The following is a 17,891-nucleotide window of genomic DNA, read 5'->3' as shown; positions in this document are numbered from 1 at the left end:
TCTGGGTCAGTCACGGTGGCTTCCTGGAGGAGGCATCACTTTAGCTGCAGTTGGAGTGAAGGAGCCTCCAGGGTTTGTGATGCCCTGGCTGTGTGGGGACCGGAGACTTAGCTGGAAGAACCGAAGGTCTGAGGTCCCTGGAGACCTGCCCTGGCACGCAGGAACCAGCTGGAGGGGGCAAAGGGCATGGCAGGCCCTGGGACACCAGAAGGCAGTAAGACACAAGCCCCCTCCGGATCCCTAAGCTCAGCGCATTGCACTTCAATGCCCACTGTCACCGGGGGAATCTCAAAACATATATGCAGCAGTTCTGGGGTGCGGCCCAGGCCTGTTGATGCCAATCGTCCTGAAGGCAGGATGGGGTGGGGGACCCCAGGGAGTCCCTCTCACAGCCACCCCAGCCCCAGCCCAGCCCCAGCCCAGCCCCAGCTGGGCCTGGACAAGGATGCTGTCCCTGCCAGGATGCTCTGCTCAGACTGGACAGCATGGCAGGAGGAGGCTGCACGGGCACCATGCCCCACTCTCCCCACCATCGGCCAGGCCACCTCGCCATCTGCCCACATGTCCCTTGCAGAGACCCCATAGCCACCCCGAGGGCCTGGACTTTCTGCTGCCTCTTCCCTCCCGCCTGAGAGCCCACCCTCCCTGGGAGCCTCAGCCTCAGAGTGACACAGGCACACTCACACTCCTCACACTCACACTCCTCACAATCATGCTCACACTCCTCACACTCGTGCTCACCACATTCACACTCACACTTCTCACACTCCTCACACTCACATTCCTCACACTTCTCACACTCATGCTATTCACACTCACACTCCTCACACGCACACTCACACTCCTCACAATCATGCTCACACTCCTCACACTCATGCTCACCACATTCACACTCACATTTCTCACACTCCTCACACTCACTCTCCTCACACTTCTCACACTCACACTCTTCACACTCAGACTCATGCTCCTACACTCACATTCACACTCCTCACACTCCTCACACTCACACTCTACACACTCACATTTCTCACACTCCTCACACTCACGCTCCTCACTCACATTCCTTACTCCTCACACTCACACTCCTCACACTTCTCACACTTCTCACACTCCTCACACTCACACTCCCCATGCTCCTCACACTCACACACACCACACAGAGAGCACCTGCCTTCCTGGTCACGCCCCTCCTCCTGTGGAAGATGCATTCTCTGCCCGATCCCTGTCACCTGATGGACACCTTCAGGTCCTTGGCCCTCGCCCTTTAGCCCCTTCTCCCAGGCCAATGTCTGGGCTCCTCCGCACCCACCACTCCCCTCCAGAATCGCAGTTTGCAGCATCCGCCCTCCGCCCACCCTCCTCTCTTTCCAGTTCATTCCCTGCAGCACCCATGCCCCTCAACCTGCACCTTTGCCCTCCTCCAGCCCTCTCCCAGGCCCTCACTCCTCTCCCTGCCATTTTGAATTGGCGGCCACAGGCTGAAGTGGGCTGTGGACCCTCAAGGCCACTATTACAGCTCCTGCTCCAGCCCTCTCTGTCAGGCTATCCAAGTGCCCCAGCACCCATGGTCAACACACCCTTCACACACAGCCAAGGGTGCCCCTGGCACCCACGTCTGCCCAGTGAGATGTAAGCGGGGTCAGCAGGTGGGGCATCCAGAGTGTGGCTCACCGTTTGCTGACTGCCCATCCTGTGCCCACCTGCAAAGGACAGCAGACCACACGTACAGATGGGCCTTCACTGCTCATCGCTGGCCAGTCGCAGGGAGGGGCAGCCAGGGACCCAGAACCAATGTTCCCAGACCTGGCTCAAAACAACATCCCAGAAATTTCTTTAAATTCCCAGAAAAACACGCCCCAGATTAGTCAATAGTAAATATATTTTATTCGAGTCACTGGACTTTCAAACAAGCAGATGGGCACTTAAGCAAGGAATCCAGGTCATTTATAAGACAGGAATGAATCTGGCCTGATTCCTAAAAACAAAAACAAAACCTTTACCAATGCCTATAAAACACGGCTGGAGACAAAATGTGATCCAAGAACTTCATGCCCTGCACGGTGGCGTTCAAATAGACCACTCATGTGAACATGGGAATTGGCGCTGTGTGCTTCCTTACTGAGCCACGGTATATACACTCACATATATTAATATTTCACTATAATGTAAGTTTACCTTTAATAGCCTATATATACATATTGAATATTGAATATGGTGTATATTATTTGTACATGTGTATATATATATATATATATTCAGTATAATACAGACTATTGGAAATAAAAGTATTTCTTTGAATAGAGATAAATTTCATGTAACAAAGATAGAAATGGAAATATTCCAACACAAAGACACACCACCTAGCATAAAACTTGGAGCCCACACTGTGAGGCATATGAGATTGCGGCAGAGAGACATGTGATCAAGGCAGATGGGGGCTGGGACTGGAGTATAGGAGCTGAGGATGGAGGATAAGAGTGCAGAGTAAGGATGAGAGCTAAGGATGAGTGATGGGGGCTAAGGATGAGGGATGGGGGTTAAGGATAAAAGATGGGGATTAAAGATGAAAGGATGAGGGATGGAGACTAAGGATGAGGAATGAGGCTAAGGACGAGGGATGGGGGCTAAGGATGAGGGATGGAAGCTAAGGATAAGAAGGATGAGGGATGGAGGCTAAGGTGAGGGATGGGGGTTAAGGATGAGGGAGAGAGGCTAAGGATGAGGGACGGAGGCTAAGGATGAGGGATGGAGGCTAGGGATGAGGGATGGGGGCCAAAAATGAGAAATGGGGGATAAGGATGAGGGAAGGGGCTAAGGATGAGGGATGGGGGCTAAGGATGAGGGATGGGGGTTAATGATAAGGAATAGGTCTAAGGATGAGAAATGAGGGCTAAGGATGAGACATGGGGGCTAAGAATGAGGGATGGGGGCTAAAGATGAGGGATGGAGGCTAAGGATGAGAGATGGGGGCTAAGGATGAGGGATGAGGGGCTAAAAATGAGAGATGGGGGCTAAGGATGAGGGATGGGGGCTAAGGATGAGAAGGATGAGGAATGGAAGTTAAGGATGAGGGTTTGGGCTAAGAATGAGGGATGGAGACTAAGAATGAGGAATAGGGGCTAAGGATGAAGGATGGAGGTTAAGGATTGGGGATGGGGCTAAAGATGAGGGACGGGGGTAAGGATGAGGGATAGGGGCTAAGGATGAGGGATGGTGGCTAAGGATGATAGATGGGGGCTAAGGATGAGGGATGGGGCTAAGGATGAAGGATGGGGCTAAGGATGAGGGATGGGGGCTAAGGATGAGGGATGGGGGCTAAGGATGAGGGATGGGGGCTAAGGATGAGGGATGGGGGTTAATGATAAGGGATGGGTCTAAGGATGAGAGATGAGGGCTAAAGATGAGACATGGGGGCTAAGGATGAGGGATGGGGGCTAAGGATGAGGGATGGAGGCTAAGGATGAGAGATGGGGCTAAGGATGAAGGATGAAGGCTAAGGATGAGGAATGGGGGTTAAGGATGAGGGATGGGAACTAAAGATGAGGTATGATGGCTACTGATGACAGCTGGGGACTAAGGATGAGGGATGGGGGCTAAGGATGAGGGATGGCAGCTAAGGATGAGGGATGGGGGCTAAGGATGAGGGATGGAAGCTAAGGATGAGAAGGATGAGGGATGGAGGCTAAGGATGAGGGATGGGGGCTAAGGATGGGACATGGGGGCCAAGGAAGAAGGATGGGGGTTAAGGATGAGGGATGGGGCTAAGGATGAGAAATGAGGGCTAAGGATGAGACATGGAGGCTAAGGATGAGGGATGGGGGCTAAGGATGAGGAATGGAGTCAAAAGATAAGGGATGGGAGCTAAGGATGATGGATGGGGGCAGAGGAAGACGGATTGGGGCAAAGAATGATAAGGATGAGGGATCGAGGCTAAGGATGAGAGATGGAGGCTAAGAATGAGGGATGGAGGCTAAGTATGAAGGATGGGGGCTAAGGATGAGGGATGGAGGCTAAGGATGAGAATTGTGGGATAAGGATGAGGGATTGCTCTAAGGATGAAGGATGGGGCTAAGAATAAGGGATCAAAGCTAAGGATGAGGAATGGGGACTACTGATGAGGGATGGGGGCTAAGGATGAGGGATGGGGGCTAAAGATAAGGTATGGGACTAAGGATGAGGGATGAGGGTTAAGCATAAGAGATGGAGGCAAAGGATGAGAGATGGGGGCTGAGGATGAGGGATTGGTCTAAGGATGTGGGATGGGGCTAAGGATGAGGGATCGAGGCTAAGAATGAGAGTTGGGGGCTAAGAATAATGGATCAGGCTAAGGATGCAGGATTGGGGCTAAGGATAGGGGATGTGGGTTAAGGATGTGGGATGAGGCTAAGGATGAGGGATGGGGCTAAGGATGAGGGATGGGGCTAAGGATGAGGGATGGAGGCTAAGGATGAGGAATGGGGACTACTGATGAGGGATGGGGGCTACAGATGAGGGATGGGGCTATGGATGGGGATGGTGGCTAAGGATGAGGAATGGGAGCTCAGGATTATGATTGGGGGCTAAGGATGAGGGATGTACGCTAAGGATGAGAGATAGGCCTAAGGATGAGGAATGGGGACTAAGGATGAGGGATGGGGCTAAGGATGAGGGATGGATGCTAAGGATGAGGGATGGGGGATAAGGATGAGGGATGGGGGATAAAGATAAGGGATGGGACTAAGGATGAGGGATGAGGGTTAAGCATGAGAGATGGAGGCAAAGAATGAGAGATGGGGGCTGAGGATGAGGGATGGGTCTAAGGATGTGGGATGGGGCTAAGGATGAGGGATCGAGGCTAAGGATGAGAGTTGTGGGCTAATGATAATGGATCAGGCTAAGGATGCAGGATTGGGGCTAAGGATGGGGGATGTGGGTTAAGGATGTGGGATGAGGCTAAGGATGAGGGATGTGGGCTAAGGGTGAGGGATGGGGGCTAAGGATGATGAGGGGCTAAAATGAGAGATGGGGCTAAGGATGAGGGATGGGGGCAAAGGATGAGGGATGGAGGCTAAGGATGAGGGATGGACACTAAGGATGATGGATGGGGCTAAGGATGAGGGATGTGGCTAAGGATGAGGAATGGAGACTAAGGATGAGGGGTGGGGGCTAAGGATGAGGGAAGGAGGTTAAGGATGAGAGTTGGGGGCTATGAATTGGGCTAAGGATGCAGAATGGGGGCTAAGGATGAGAGATGGAGGTTAAGGATGAGGGATGGGGCTAAGGATGAGGGAAGGGGCTAAGGATGAGGGATGGGGGCTAAGAATAAGGGATCGAGGCTAAGAATGAGGGATGGGGGCTAAGGATGAGGGATGGGAGCAATGATGAGGAATGGGGGCAAAGGATGAGGGATGGAGGCTAAGGATGAGGGATGGGGGCTAAAGATAAGGGATGGGACTAAGGATGAGAGATGGGAGCTGAGGATGAGGGATGGGGCTAATGATGAGAATGAGGGATGAAGACTAAGGATGAGGCATGGGGGCTAAGGATGAGGGATCGAGGCTAAGTATGAGAGTTGGGATCTAAGGATGATGGATCAGGCTAAGGATGCAGGATTGGGGCTAAGGGTGGGGGATGTGGGTTAAGGATGTGGGATGGGGCTAAGGATGAGGTATGGGGTTAAGGAAGAGGGATGGGGCTAAGGATGAGGGATGGTGTCTAAGAATGAGAGATGGGGCCTAAGGATGAAAGATAGAAATTAAGGATGAGGGATGGGGGCTAACGGATGAGAGATTGAGGCTAAGGATGAGGGATGGGACTATCTATGAGAAAGATGAAGATTAGAGACTAAAGATGAATATGAGGGATGAGTATGAGGGATGAGGGCTAAGGCTGGGAAGTATGAGGGATGGAAGCTAAGGATGAGAGATGGGGGCTAAGGATGAGGGATTGAGGCTAAGGATGAGGGATGGGGGCTAAGGATGAGGGATTGAGGCTAAGGATGAGGGATGGGGTTGAGTTGGAGGAAAGGGGCCAGCAGGGCAAAGTGGGCCCTTCCCCTCCCCCATCTGGCACCAGAGGCCTGGGAGCCTGGCAGGTGCTTCCTCAAGGGCCTGGGGTGGCCCTACCCTTACTTCCTGAGAGGGAGACAGTAGGCCCCAGAGCAGAGGCCGCAGCAGGAAAAGCCTGCAGAGAAGGGCTGAGGGCTTGAGGAATCCTCCTGTGTGCTGTGAGCCACCCCCAGGAGCCCTGGAGGTCCGGACTCCCACCCCCCCTCCCCCAGGACAGTGCAACCGTACCTCCCCCGTCACCACCCTCTCCCCCAGGGCTCAGAGGCCAGAACCAGACCCTCAACCTTGTCCCCGACCCTGGCTGTCCCCCTCGTTGCATCTGCGGCCCAACCCCAGGGGCCCCCCATCTCTCCAGACCCGGGATTCTGGGACCCCCCTCTGCTGAGTCCTGGGAGTGCTGCCCAGGACCCTGCTCTCCCTGCCCCCGTGGGAGCCCCGTGGTCCCGCTCACCATCCCGCTCCCTAACCCTCTCTCAGCACCAGGCCTCCCGCCCCGCACACCCCAGCTCAACCCAAATTCATCCACACTGGACCAGGCAGAACCTTCTGGAGCGAGACTTTAAGCAAAGTCCCGGACATGTTCAGCCCCTTCACGGGGTCCTCAGGTCACCTGTAAATGCAGCCGCATCCAGCCACCTGAGCTCTCCAGGCACCAGGCCAGCCTCTGGGCCTCCACTCGGCGGTTCTTCTGCCTGAAGTGACACACATGTATGCTCACATACCCAATCATGTACATAGGTACATGCACAGGTGTACACACATGTGCATATGCACACACAGGTGCACATGCATGTGTACTCACATACCCACTCATGTGCACACTCATGTGTGTATAAATGCATAGATATACACACGTACATTTACATACTCGTGCACATGTGCACACACATGTACACCCATGCTCTCTCTCTCTCACACACACACAACACACACAAGGGCTTCTCAACACACTGGGCTCTCACCTTCCCCCAGACAGCCGTCAGGGCACCATCGCGCCCTCCCAGACCTCAGGGCTGTGAGGCTGTGTCCGTGCCCCTGTCCCCAGCACCGCCTGCCCCTGGGCACACCTGCAGGCTGGCACCTGGCCCCAGCAGCCTGTGCTCTCCCTCCCACCCCTGGTGCCCTCAGAGCCCTGGTACCAGCCCATCTGACAGGAGCTGATGCCGTCCCCCTCCCCTCCCTGTGGCCGGGAGTTGGGGGACAGCAGCCTGCCAGGTGTCGGGGAGGGACCCTCTCCCTGCACTGCCCTCCTGAGACCACCCTCCCCCCCAAGGACCAGCCGCCCGAGGGGACTGGGCGGGAACCACCTTGTGGGACGCTGTGGCTCAGCAGCTGCTCCCAGGATCCCGCACCTGTGGGGCAGCGAACAGGTAGAATTAACGAGATGTGACCAGAGAGAGAAAGCAGCCTCTAGGCTGAGACCCTGACAGACCCCAGGGGGCTGCCCCCCAGATCAGCGATGGACTAGGGGTTCCATCAGCCCCCCAAATCCCCCAAGACGAGGCCTTTCTCCACTGAGAACAAACCAAATGTGTGTAGGCGGGAGGGGGTGGGCATGAAAGAGCCTCAGCGCAGCCTTGAATCTGCTCTTATTTCTAAAGAAAAGGGAAAAGCAAGACTGGGTGTTGGGGTCTCCTCTGCTCTGTGCCCTCCCACCCCAGCCTGGCCCTCAGGGGGAGACCCACCTCCACCCACCTGCCCCCACCCCAGCCTGGAGGTTTTGGCTAAGCCAGGAACCACAGTGCCAACTGGGGCACAGTGATTGACAACTCTACAAAAACCCGGTCAGCCGCCCCAGGGCTCAGGGCCAGGGGCTCTGGGGGCTCAGGAGGAGCACGAGATGGGGATGCCATCCCAGCCAAGGGGCGCAGCTGGGTGCTGGGGAGCAGCCGGGCAGGGTTGGCAGGGGTGAGCCAGGTGTCAGGAAGGAGGTCCAAACCCAGCCCTGGGGACTGGGGGCAGGAGGGAGCCTGCCAGGGGGCCGGTGGGTGTGTCTGTGAGCAGAGAGCAGCCTTGGCGTCTCCTGAGGCTCCCTGGGGACCCCGGCTGCGGGGATTCCTGAGGCCACAGCTCGGGGCCCACTCACTGTGCCTCTGATTACTTCGAGCACTGGGGCCAGGGCACCCTGGTCACCGTCTCCCCAGGTGAGTCTGGCGTCTACTGTCCGACCTGGGACGGGGCGGGGCGGGGAGCAGGCTCAGGTGTGCCGGAGCCAGGGGTCCCGTTTGGTCTCAGACGTGGGACAGGAGGGAGGGGTGCGTTTTTGTGAGGCAGGAGGCTGCACTACTCGGCCTGTCCCCCTCCCAGCCCTGGGTCCCTGTGGCCCTGGGCAGGACAGCAGCCTGGCCGTCCGGGGGCCTGGGCAGGTTTATGTCTGGGGGGACCGGGAACTGTGTCCCTGTGCGGTATTTTTGATGTGTGGGGCCCGGGACCCTGGTCACCGTCTCCTCTGGTAAGCCGGCTTCCTCTCTCCTCTGTCCCGGGGCGGGAAAGGAATTTCCAGAGATTCTCTTGGGGGGGCTGTGGAGTTCCCAGGGGACTGCTCCTGAGGCCACTGGGGTCTCTGCTCTGCAGATGACTCTCGTGGGGACGGGAGCCTTTGCAGGGGAGGCTGAGTGGGCTGTGTCTGGAGGCGAGGAGACTTGAAGAGACGGGGTTTTCTGGGGTGGCCAGCGCGGGGCGGGGTGGTGGGTGGTGGTGCAGTTTTTGCACGCGGCCTGAGGGAGCCCGTGGCAATGTGGTGACTTTGCTTACTGGGGCCAGGGGACCATGGTCACCGTCTCCTCAGGTAAGCCGGCTTCCTCTCTCCTCCTCTGTCCCGGGGCAGGAAAGGACTTTCCAGAGATTGTTTTTGGCTCGATGAGGGGCCCTGCGGAGTCCCCAGCGGGGTGGTGGAAGGCAGAGAGGGCTGCGTTCTCGGGGTGCGGAGTCCTGAGGAGACGGGTTTGCTGGGGTGCCTGGTGCCAGGCGGGGCCGGGTTTTTGTACGTGGCCTCAGGGAGCCTGGGGCAATGTGACTACTTTGACTACTGGGGCCAGGGGACCCTGGTCACCGTCTCCTCAGGTGAGTCCTCCCAACCCCTCTCTCCTCTCTCTCTCGGAGGGTTTTTGGTGCTTTTTGGGGGGGAAATGAGTGTTTCTGGGTCTCAGGTCCAGGAGGACTGGGCCAGCCTGGGGAGTCAGGAAGGGGCCGGGGGACACCGTGGCTCCCCGGGACACAGAGGACGATTCGGACCCTCTCCTCGGGGCTCTGCGGCCGGGGGTCTCTCTGGGTCTCGGCCATCCTTGGCCTCCGGGCCCTGTGGTCCCCTCTGCCCTCCTGGGCGCCACCTGAGGGGACGTAGGGCCAAGCTGGGCACCGGTTCTTGCCCGGGACCCGGGCGTGGCTGTCACAATGTGACAGGTGGTTCGAATACTGGGGCCAGGGCACCCTGGTCACCGTCTCCTCAGGTGAGTCCTACGCCGTGCCCACTGCAGCGGCCCTTGGGGAGGTCGGGCGTCGGGTCTGGATATCGGGGACGCCGAGGTATTTTGGAGGTCAGGAAAGGGAGCAGGGAGAGGGTCCCCCAAGCGGGGCTGGAGACCGACCTCCCCTCTGCAAAGACAGCGACATGAGACTGCAGGGGCAGGTGGCAGCCCCGCCCCGGCTCCCTGGGCTCCGCCGCGCCCGCTGTGGGCAGGTGGCCGGCTGTGGTGCTTGGATTTCTGAGTCCCAGTCAGGGCTGTCGGCTCATGGCCAGGGGCCCTGGCAGCCTCCGGCGATGCCAGGCCAGCGCCCCGGTTTTTGTGGGGTGAGGATGGAGATTGCACCATTGTGATTACTATGGAATGGACTACTGGGGCCAGGGGACCCTGGTCACCGTCTCCTCAGGTAAGAACGCTGGCCCTCCTCGGGCCTTTCTTTCCCGTGCCTCTCAGTGGGTCTTTCTGGGCGTCAGTGGCTGGTCCTCGGGACATGTCCCCCCGGCCGGGGCCTGGGCAGGCTGGCCAGGGAGGACAGGGGCCGGGGCGCAGGGACTGCAGAGCCTCTTGATTTTCGGGCGCCTTTCGGAGACTGAAATAACCGCTGTCTGGGCGTCACTGAGCCCCTGAAAGAGGCTGCCGACCTGAAGGGCCATGCCAGGGCGAGAGGTCGGACTGGCCGAGGGCCAGTGGGGCGTGGGACATTCTCACGGTCAGAACCAGGTGTTTGCAGAACCAGGAGCAGGCAGCTCAGGGGAACGCTGCCAGCAGAATGAGGAGGCGAGTCCTGGGCTAGATTGGATTTCTTTCAAGTCCATTGCTCTTCTATGATTTAATTAAAAATGGCTAGATTGTATTTAGACTTCTTTACTGGCGAGGAGGCCGAGGCCCGAGGGCTCAGCCCAGGGAGGCAGCTTCTCCGAGGAAACGCTTTGCTTACCGAGTTGAAAGACAGAGTTCAGAAAAGTGTGACTTTATCTTACTTTATTTTTTAAAATATGTTTTTATTGACTTCAGAGAGGAAGGGAGAGGGAGAGAGAGAGATGGAAACATCCATGATGAGAGAGAGTCACGGATCGGCTGCCTCCTGCACGCCCCCAGTGGGGACCGAGCCCGCAACCCGGGCATGTGCCCTTGACCGGAATCAAACCCGGGGCCCTTCAGTCCGCAGGCCGACGCTCTATCCACTGGGCCAAACCGGCCAGGGCAAGAAAAGTGTGACTTTAAAACGTGAGAGATTTTCAAGGACACTGAATTTTTAAAAGTCTTATTATTTAGTTAACAATCAGGAATCGCGTCTTTCCGGAGTGGATAGTGGTGCCAGTTTGGCCAGGAACGGTGACAGGGAACCGTGGGCTGAGTTTTGACGAAGATAAATTATTTTTCACTGAGATGAGGTTGTTGGATGGAGCGGAGCCGGTGGCCGTGGCGGGGGCCGCGCACCTGCAGCCGGCGGCCAGAACCAGCCGGCCAGAGTCTATTTTAGGAAGCAAGAAAAGACGGTTGATACATTTATAGCTTCTGATACTGAGACGTGGTTTCGGGGGGTTTGCCCACAACACTAAACGTGTCGCTGGAGCAAACAACACCTGGTGGCTGAGCTGTGAGATAAGGCGGAGGCCCGGAACGGGAGTTCCTCTTTCCGCGTCTGGGTTTCGCTTTTCGGACTTGGCTTACCAGCGTCTCATTTACATTCATTTCCAAAGTGAGGTGTGTGAGGCATGAAACCGCCTCAGGGCCGTTAGCCGAGGGCCCGTGTCCTGTGTTTAATCCGCTGGCCCTGCGAGGGGTCATTCGCCGGCCGGGTCCGTCCCCACGCCCGGTTTCACAGGGACCCTCCCGTTTTTTTTAAGTTAGAGTTTTCTCCCACTTTGATTTCTGATTTCTGATTTCTGATAAAGTCGCCTTTGTTTCAGACCGATTTTCAAGTATGCCCCCGAGGACAGATGGCAGGTGGAATGTGTGGGATGGTCCCGGATTAGCTCAGTGAAGCCTCCTAGTCAGTGGACTAAGAGGAAACCCATCAGGTCTCGAGGCAGAAAGGAACCGGGCGTGAGGCAAGGCCTCGATTGCACTTGAACTTGCTCCGGTGGAGGTGGAGGGTCTGAGAGCGGCCGAGCCCAAGGCCAGGAGGTGCAGCCCCGGCTTTTGCCACCAGCCGGCCGCTCTCCTGAGTCCTCAGTGACCGAGTTCGAGTCCCGAGTGAGTGAGTGGTGGAGTTGGAGGAACTGCTGCAGGACAAAGGCCCCCCTCCAGCACCCCTCCCCCCGGAGGAGGAGTGACCGGCAGGCGTAGTGGGAGAGGCCACCGCTGCCAGCCCACGGGGCAGTGGGTTTGACAGCTTTGCCTCCACCTGAAGGGGGATCTTGGACCATTGGTGCTCAGTGGAGGCGGAGAGGGCTGTGTGTGTGACCCCCCGCAAGCTGCCCCTGTGTGGGTCCCTCCCAGTCACCTCTCCCCAGAGAACCTTCCAGGGAAAAGTGGCCAGTGCTGCCCCGCGGCCAGCCGGCTGCGGGCGGGGTGGCTCAGACAAGCCCCCCTGTTGTCTTTCCCTAAGTTGTGAGCGCAGCTTCGGTGCTCAGGTCATTGCCGCGCACTAGGAAGGGCCCAGGCCGTGTGCCACCGAGCAGGGTTCTAAGTGCGAGGTCAGAAAGATGCATGTCCTGGCCATTCCGAGTGGTGATTTTTATCTGGAGGGAATGTGGTTAAAGCTGGAGGCTGACGGTGGGGCATCTGGCGGGGGAGCCACTCTGCCGATCCAGGGCTCCCCAAGCCCCGCCAGATGTTGACTGACTTAAAGTGGGAGGGAGTGTTTTAACCAGGCTGCTGGCGAGGGCAGTGACTGGTGCTGCTTGGGAGCCAGACACCAGCGGGAGCAGGGCCGGGGCTGGGAGCGGATGTATCAGGGGCAAAAGGCAGGTAGAGGCTCAGCTGCACAGAACTCCGGGGTGAGACACCTCAGCTGAGGTGAGCAGGCCGGGTGGTCTGAGCCTTTCTGACCAGAACCACGGGGCTAAGCAGGGCTGCACTGGGCTGTTCCGGGTGGCCGGAGCTGAGCTGAACTGCAGCAGTTTGAATTGAGCTTTCTGAGCTGAGCCAGGCTGAGCTGGGTGAGCTGAGCTGGGTGAGCTGGGTGAGGTGGGTGAGCTGGGCTGAGCTGGGCTGAGCTGGGTGAGCTGGGTGAGCTGGGTGAGCCGGGCTGAGCTGGGCTGAGCTGAGCTGGGCTGGGCTGAGCTGGGCTGGGCTGAGCTGGGCTGGGCTGAGCTGAGCTGAGCTGAGCTGGGCTGAGCTGAGCTGAGCTGGGCTGAGTTGGGTGAGCCGGGCTGAGCTGGGCTGAGCTGAGCTGGGCTGAGCTGGGCTGAGCTGAGCTGGGTGAGCCGGGCTGAGCTGGGCTGAGCTGAGCTAGGTGAGCCGGGCTGAGCTGGGCTGGGCTGAGCTGAGCTAGGTGAGCCGGGCTGAGCTGGGCTGAGCTGAGCTGGGTGAGCCGGGCTGAGCTGAGCTGGGCTGAGCTGGGCTGAGCTGAGCTGGGTGAGCTGGCTGAGCTGAGCTGGGTGAGCTGAGCTGGGTGAGCTGGGTGAGCTGGGTGAGCTGGGCTGAGCTGAGCTGGGTGAGCTGAGCTGGGTGAGCTGGGTGAGCTGAGCTGGGTGAGCTGGGTGAGCTGGGTGAGCTGGGCTGAGCTGAGCTGGGTGAGCTGGGCTGAGCTGGGCTGAGCTGAGCTGGGTGAGCTGGGTGAGCTGAGCTGGGTGAGCTGAGCTGGGTGAGCTGAGCTGGGTGAGCTGAGCTGAGCTGAGCTGGGTGAGCTGGCTGAGCTGAGCTGAGCTGGCTGAGCTGAGCTGAGCTGAGCTGAGTGAGCTGAGCTGGGTGAGCTGAGCTGGGTGAGCTGGGTGAGTTGAGCTTGGTAAGCTCAGTGAGCTGAGCTGAGCTGGGTGAGCTGAGCTGAGCTGGGTGAGCTGGGTGAGCTAGGTGAGCCGGGCTGAGCTGGGCCGGGCTGAGCTGGGCTGAGCTGAGCTGGGTGAGCCGGGCTGAGCTGGGCTGAGCTGAGCTAGGTGAGCCGGGCTGAGCTGAGCTGGGCTGAGCTGGGCTGAGCTGAGCTGGGTGAGCCAGGCTGAGCTGGGCTGAGCTGAGCTGGGTGAGCCGGGCTGAGCTGGGCTGGGCTGAGCTGGGCTGGGCTGGGCTGAGCTGAGCTGGGTGAGCTGGGTGAGCTGAGCTGGGTGAGCTGAGCTGGCTGAGCTGAGCTGGGTGACCTGAACTGGGTGAGCTGAGCTGAGCTGAGCTGGGTGAGCTGACCTGGGTGAGCTGAGCTGGGTGAGCTAAGCTGAGCTGGGTGAGCTGAGCTGGGTGAGTTGGGTGAGCTGAGCTGGGTGAGCTGGGTGAGCTGGGTGAGCTGGGCTGAGCTGAGCTGGGTGAGCTGGGCTGAGCTGAGCTAGGTGAGCCGGGCTGAGCTGGGCTGGGCTGAGCTGGGCTGAGCTGAGCTGGGTGAGCCGGGCTGAGCTGGGCTGAGCTGAGCTGGGTGAGCCGGGCTGAGCTGGGCTGAGCTGAGCTAGGTGAGCCGGGCTGAGCTGAGCTGGGCTGAGCTGGGCTGAGCTGAGCTGGGTGAGCTGGGCTGAGCTGAGCTGGGTGAGCTGGGCTGAGCTGGGCTGAGCTGAGCTGGGCTGAGCTGGGTGAGCTGGGTGAGCTGAGCTGGGCTGAGCTGGGTGAGCTGAGCTGGGTGAGCTGGGTGAGCTGAGCTGGGCTGAGCTGGGTGAGCTGGGTTGAGTTGAATTGGTATGAGCTGGCTGAGCTGAGCTGGGTGAGCTGAGCTGGGGTGAGCTGGGTGAGCTGAGCTGGGTGAGCTGGGTGAGCTGAACTGGGCTGAGCTGGGTGAGCTGAGCTGGGCTGAGCTGGGTGAGCTGGGTTGAGTTGAATTGGTATGAGCTGGCTGAGCTGAGCTGGATTGGGAAGAGCTGGGCTGGGCTGGGTTCAGCACAAATGGCGTGGGTGAGCTGGCTTCTCTCAGAGGACTTTGCTAGTTGCTTTGGCTGCATTAACTGGCTGGGCCATGTGGGTCTCATGGGCTGAGCTGGCCGTGCAGGACTGTCCTGCTGACCCGGGGCTGACCCCGTGACCTGGTTGTGCTCGGGATGTGTTGAGTTGAGTCTGTATTTGTCCCCCCATCACACACCGTCCTTTGGACCCCAGGCACCCTGGGCAGGGTTCCATGTGGCGGAGCCGCGGCAGTGAGGGCTGGGCTCGCAGGGGCCCCTCTCTCGCTGGCTGCAGCCCGGGGCTCCTGGGTGCTGGGGCTGAGCGTGCGGCTACAGTGGTCAGAGGGAAGGCCGCGCTGGCCTGGGCCTGAGCCTGGGCCTGGGTCGTGTGAGCCGGGATCTGGGTGCACGTGCTCCTGCGTCTGGGGACAGCGCTGCCGTGGGAGGAAGGGCCAGGCCTGCTGCTCCAGCAAGAGCTGCTCTCGTCCTCCCAGAGCCGGCTCCTGCAGGGTGGGGGCCGTGGCAGCCTCCCCAGCCCGAGCCTTGGCCAGGGCTCCGGCCTGCCACACTGCCTGCCCCACCACAGGTGGCGAGACCTGGGGGTCCCGTCGTGGGCTTGGCCCCGAGAGGCAACTGAGGGGTGAAGGGCCTGACCCCTGACCAGCCGAGTCTGGGAAGTCATCCTCTCACGCCCCTTTCTCTTTTGTCCCGCTCGGGTCCTCAGCGAGCGCGGCTCCCCCCAACCTCTTCCCCCTCGTCTCCTGTGACAACTCCCTGTACGATGAGCGCCTGGTGGCCATGGGCTGCCTGGCCAAGGACTTCCTGCCCGACTCCGTCACCTTCTCCTGGAGCTTTAAGAACACCAGCGCCATCAGCGGCCAGGACATCCAGAACTTTCCCTCGGTCCTGAGGGAAGGCAAGTACGAGGCCAGCTCACAGGTTTTCCTGCCCACGGCCGACATCCTCCAGGGCACGGATAATTTCGTGACGTGCAAGGTCAAACACTCCAACGGCGAAAAAGAATTGCAAGTGGTCTTCCCAGGTGAGCAGGACTCCCCCTGGCGGGCGGGTGAGGGGGGCAGGCAGCCAGGCTGACGCTGTCCCCTCCCTGCAGGTGGCGGCGTAGTGCTGCCCCCCCACGTGAACGTCTTCATCCCGCCCCGCGACTCCTTCACCGGCCCCGGCCCCCGCACGTCCACGCTCATCTGCCAGGCCACGGGCTTCAGCCCCAAGAAGATCGCGGTGTCCTGGCTGAAGGAGGGGAAGCTGCTGACCTCCGGCTTCGTCACGGACAAACCAGAGGTCGAGCGCAAAGCCCGCCCCATGACCTACAGGGTCACCAGCACGCTGACCATCACCGAGAGCGACTGGCTCAGCCAGAGCGTGTTCACCTGCCAGGTGGAGCACCAGGAGCTCATCTTCCAGAAGAACGTGTCGTCCATGTGCGGCCCCAGTGAGTGGTCCTGCCCCGAGGGCCCCGGGCAGAGACCCCCCAACACACAGGTGTCCACTCGGTCGGCAGACCCTGCCCCCGACGGGGCCAGCGGCTCCCCGAGCCTTGGCTTCCTGGAGAGGCCAGGGGCGGGGAGGGGGCCCCGGTGTCCCCTCAGACAGGACCCCCGGGCCCAGGAGAGGCTCCGCCAAGTCGACACGTTGGCCTGATCCCCACCCCCTCCTGTCCCAGGTACATCCACCATCCGAGTCTTCACCATCCCCCCGACCTTCGCCAGCATCTTCCTCACCAAGGAGGCCACGCTGTCCTGCCTGGTCACGGACCTGGCCACCTATGACAGCCTGCACATCTCCTGGACCCGCCAGAATGGCGAGGTGATGAAAACCCACACCAACATCTCCGAGAGCCACCCCAACGCCACCTTCAGTGCCATGGGAAAGGCCACGGTGTGCGTGGAGGACTGGGAGGCGGGCGAGCAGTTCACCTGCACGGTGGCCCACACGGACCTGCCCTCGCCGCTGAAGCACACCATCTTCAGGCCCAAGGGTAGGCTGCCCCCCTTCCCGCCACACCAGACCCCCCCAACGCATGGCATCCAGGGCCTGGGGACCCCACGGCAGGCCCGGGAGCAAGAGGCACACATGCACATGGACACAGGCACACATGCACATGGACAGAGACACATGCAGTGGACACGGGCATACAGAGACAACCAGTACACACATGCGAAGACGTAGACACAGGCACATGGACACACAGATACCTGCACATTCATACACTGAGACACACAGACACACATGCCCTCTGCTCCCCCTGTTGTCAGGGAAGAGCCCCGCTGCCCCGACCCGAGCTCACCCCACCCCTCTTCCCACAGACGTCGCCAAGCACATGCCCGCGGTGTACGTGCAGCCGCCCAGCCGGGAGCAGCTGAGCCTGCGGGAGTCGGCCTCGGTCACCTGCCTGGTGAAGGGCTTCTCGCCCCCAGATGTGTTTGTGCAGTGGCTGCAGAGAGGGCAGCCCGTGTCCTCCGACATGTATGTGACCAGCGCCCCAGTGCCCGAGCCCCAGGCCCCCGGCTTGTACTTCGTCCACAGCATCCTGACCGTGAGTGAGGAGGACTGGAGCGCCGGGGAGACCTACACCTGCGTCGTGGCCCACGAGGCCCTGCCGTACTCTGTGACCGAGAGGACCGTGGACAAGTCCACCGGTAAACCCACCCTGTACAACGTGTCCCTGGTCATGTCTGACGTGGCCAGCACCTGCCACTGACCCCCAGGCTGCCCCTCCAGGGCGGTCCCGGAGCCTCTGGCTGACCTGTTGCTGTGTGTGCATGTATGCAAACTGACTGTGTCAATGGGGTGGGGTGTTGCATTCTATAAAAACTAGAAATAAAAAGATCCGTTCAAAAGATGCTGGTCCTGAGTGAGCAATGCTCTCGCCTGCTGGGGCCATGGCTGTGCTACCCCCACCCCGCAGACCACCTGCCACCACTGCCCCCAACCCTGCCTCACTCACTGGCCTCCCACCTGCCTCTCAAAGCCCTGAGCCCCTACAGCAAGCATGTCAAACTCAAAGGCTCACACAGGCCAAATAAACAAGGCATGTGGCTTGTGGGCCACGAGTTTGACATGCTTGCCCTTCAGAGCGCTCCCAGCAGACAGCACCAATGCTCACTGCTTCTCTACTGCTGCAATCGGCTCATGGGGGCCTGAGCATACAACACGTACATACACATACACACAGAGACACATGCATGTGTGCGTGCACACACACACATGACGTAGATACACAGGCAGTAGAATGGGCACACATACACATGTCCATATGCAGAGACATGTGCAAGCATGCACATAGACACATGCCCAGATATGGACACACACAAAAGCATACATGTACATGGACACAGGCACACAGAGACATACACACATGGACATGGAAATAGACACACACGCTATGGACATTG

The 17,891-nt window shown here is 59.4% G+C and overlaps 1 gene segment (V, D, J or C); it reads left to right on the top strand.

Moving 5' to 3' along the window:
- Positions 1-17,197, top strand: part of LOC103301810 (immunoglobulin heavy constant mu-like) — a 45,463-nt gene extending 28,266 nt beyond the window's left edge. Inside the window, 5 exon segments of the C gene segment in view lie at positions 8,773-8,838; positions 15,200-15,517; positions 15,602-15,928; positions 16,160-16,474; positions 16,803-17,197. Coding sequence covers positions 8,773-8,838; positions 15,200-15,517; positions 15,602-15,928; positions 16,160-16,474; positions 16,803-17,197 — 1,421 coding nt within the window.
- The last annotated feature ends 694 nt before the right edge of the window (positions 17,198-17,891 follow it).

The sequence above is a fragment of the Eptesicus fuscus genome, chromosome 24 (assembly GCF_027574615.1).
Source record: "Eptesicus fuscus isolate TK198812 chromosome 24, DD_ASM_mEF_20220401, whole genome shotgun sequence".
Taxonomy (NCBI): Eukaryota; Metazoa; Chordata; class Mammalia; order Chiroptera; family Vespertilionidae; genus Eptesicus; species Eptesicus fuscus.
This window is presented reverse-complemented; position numbering and strand designations above follow the sequence as displayed.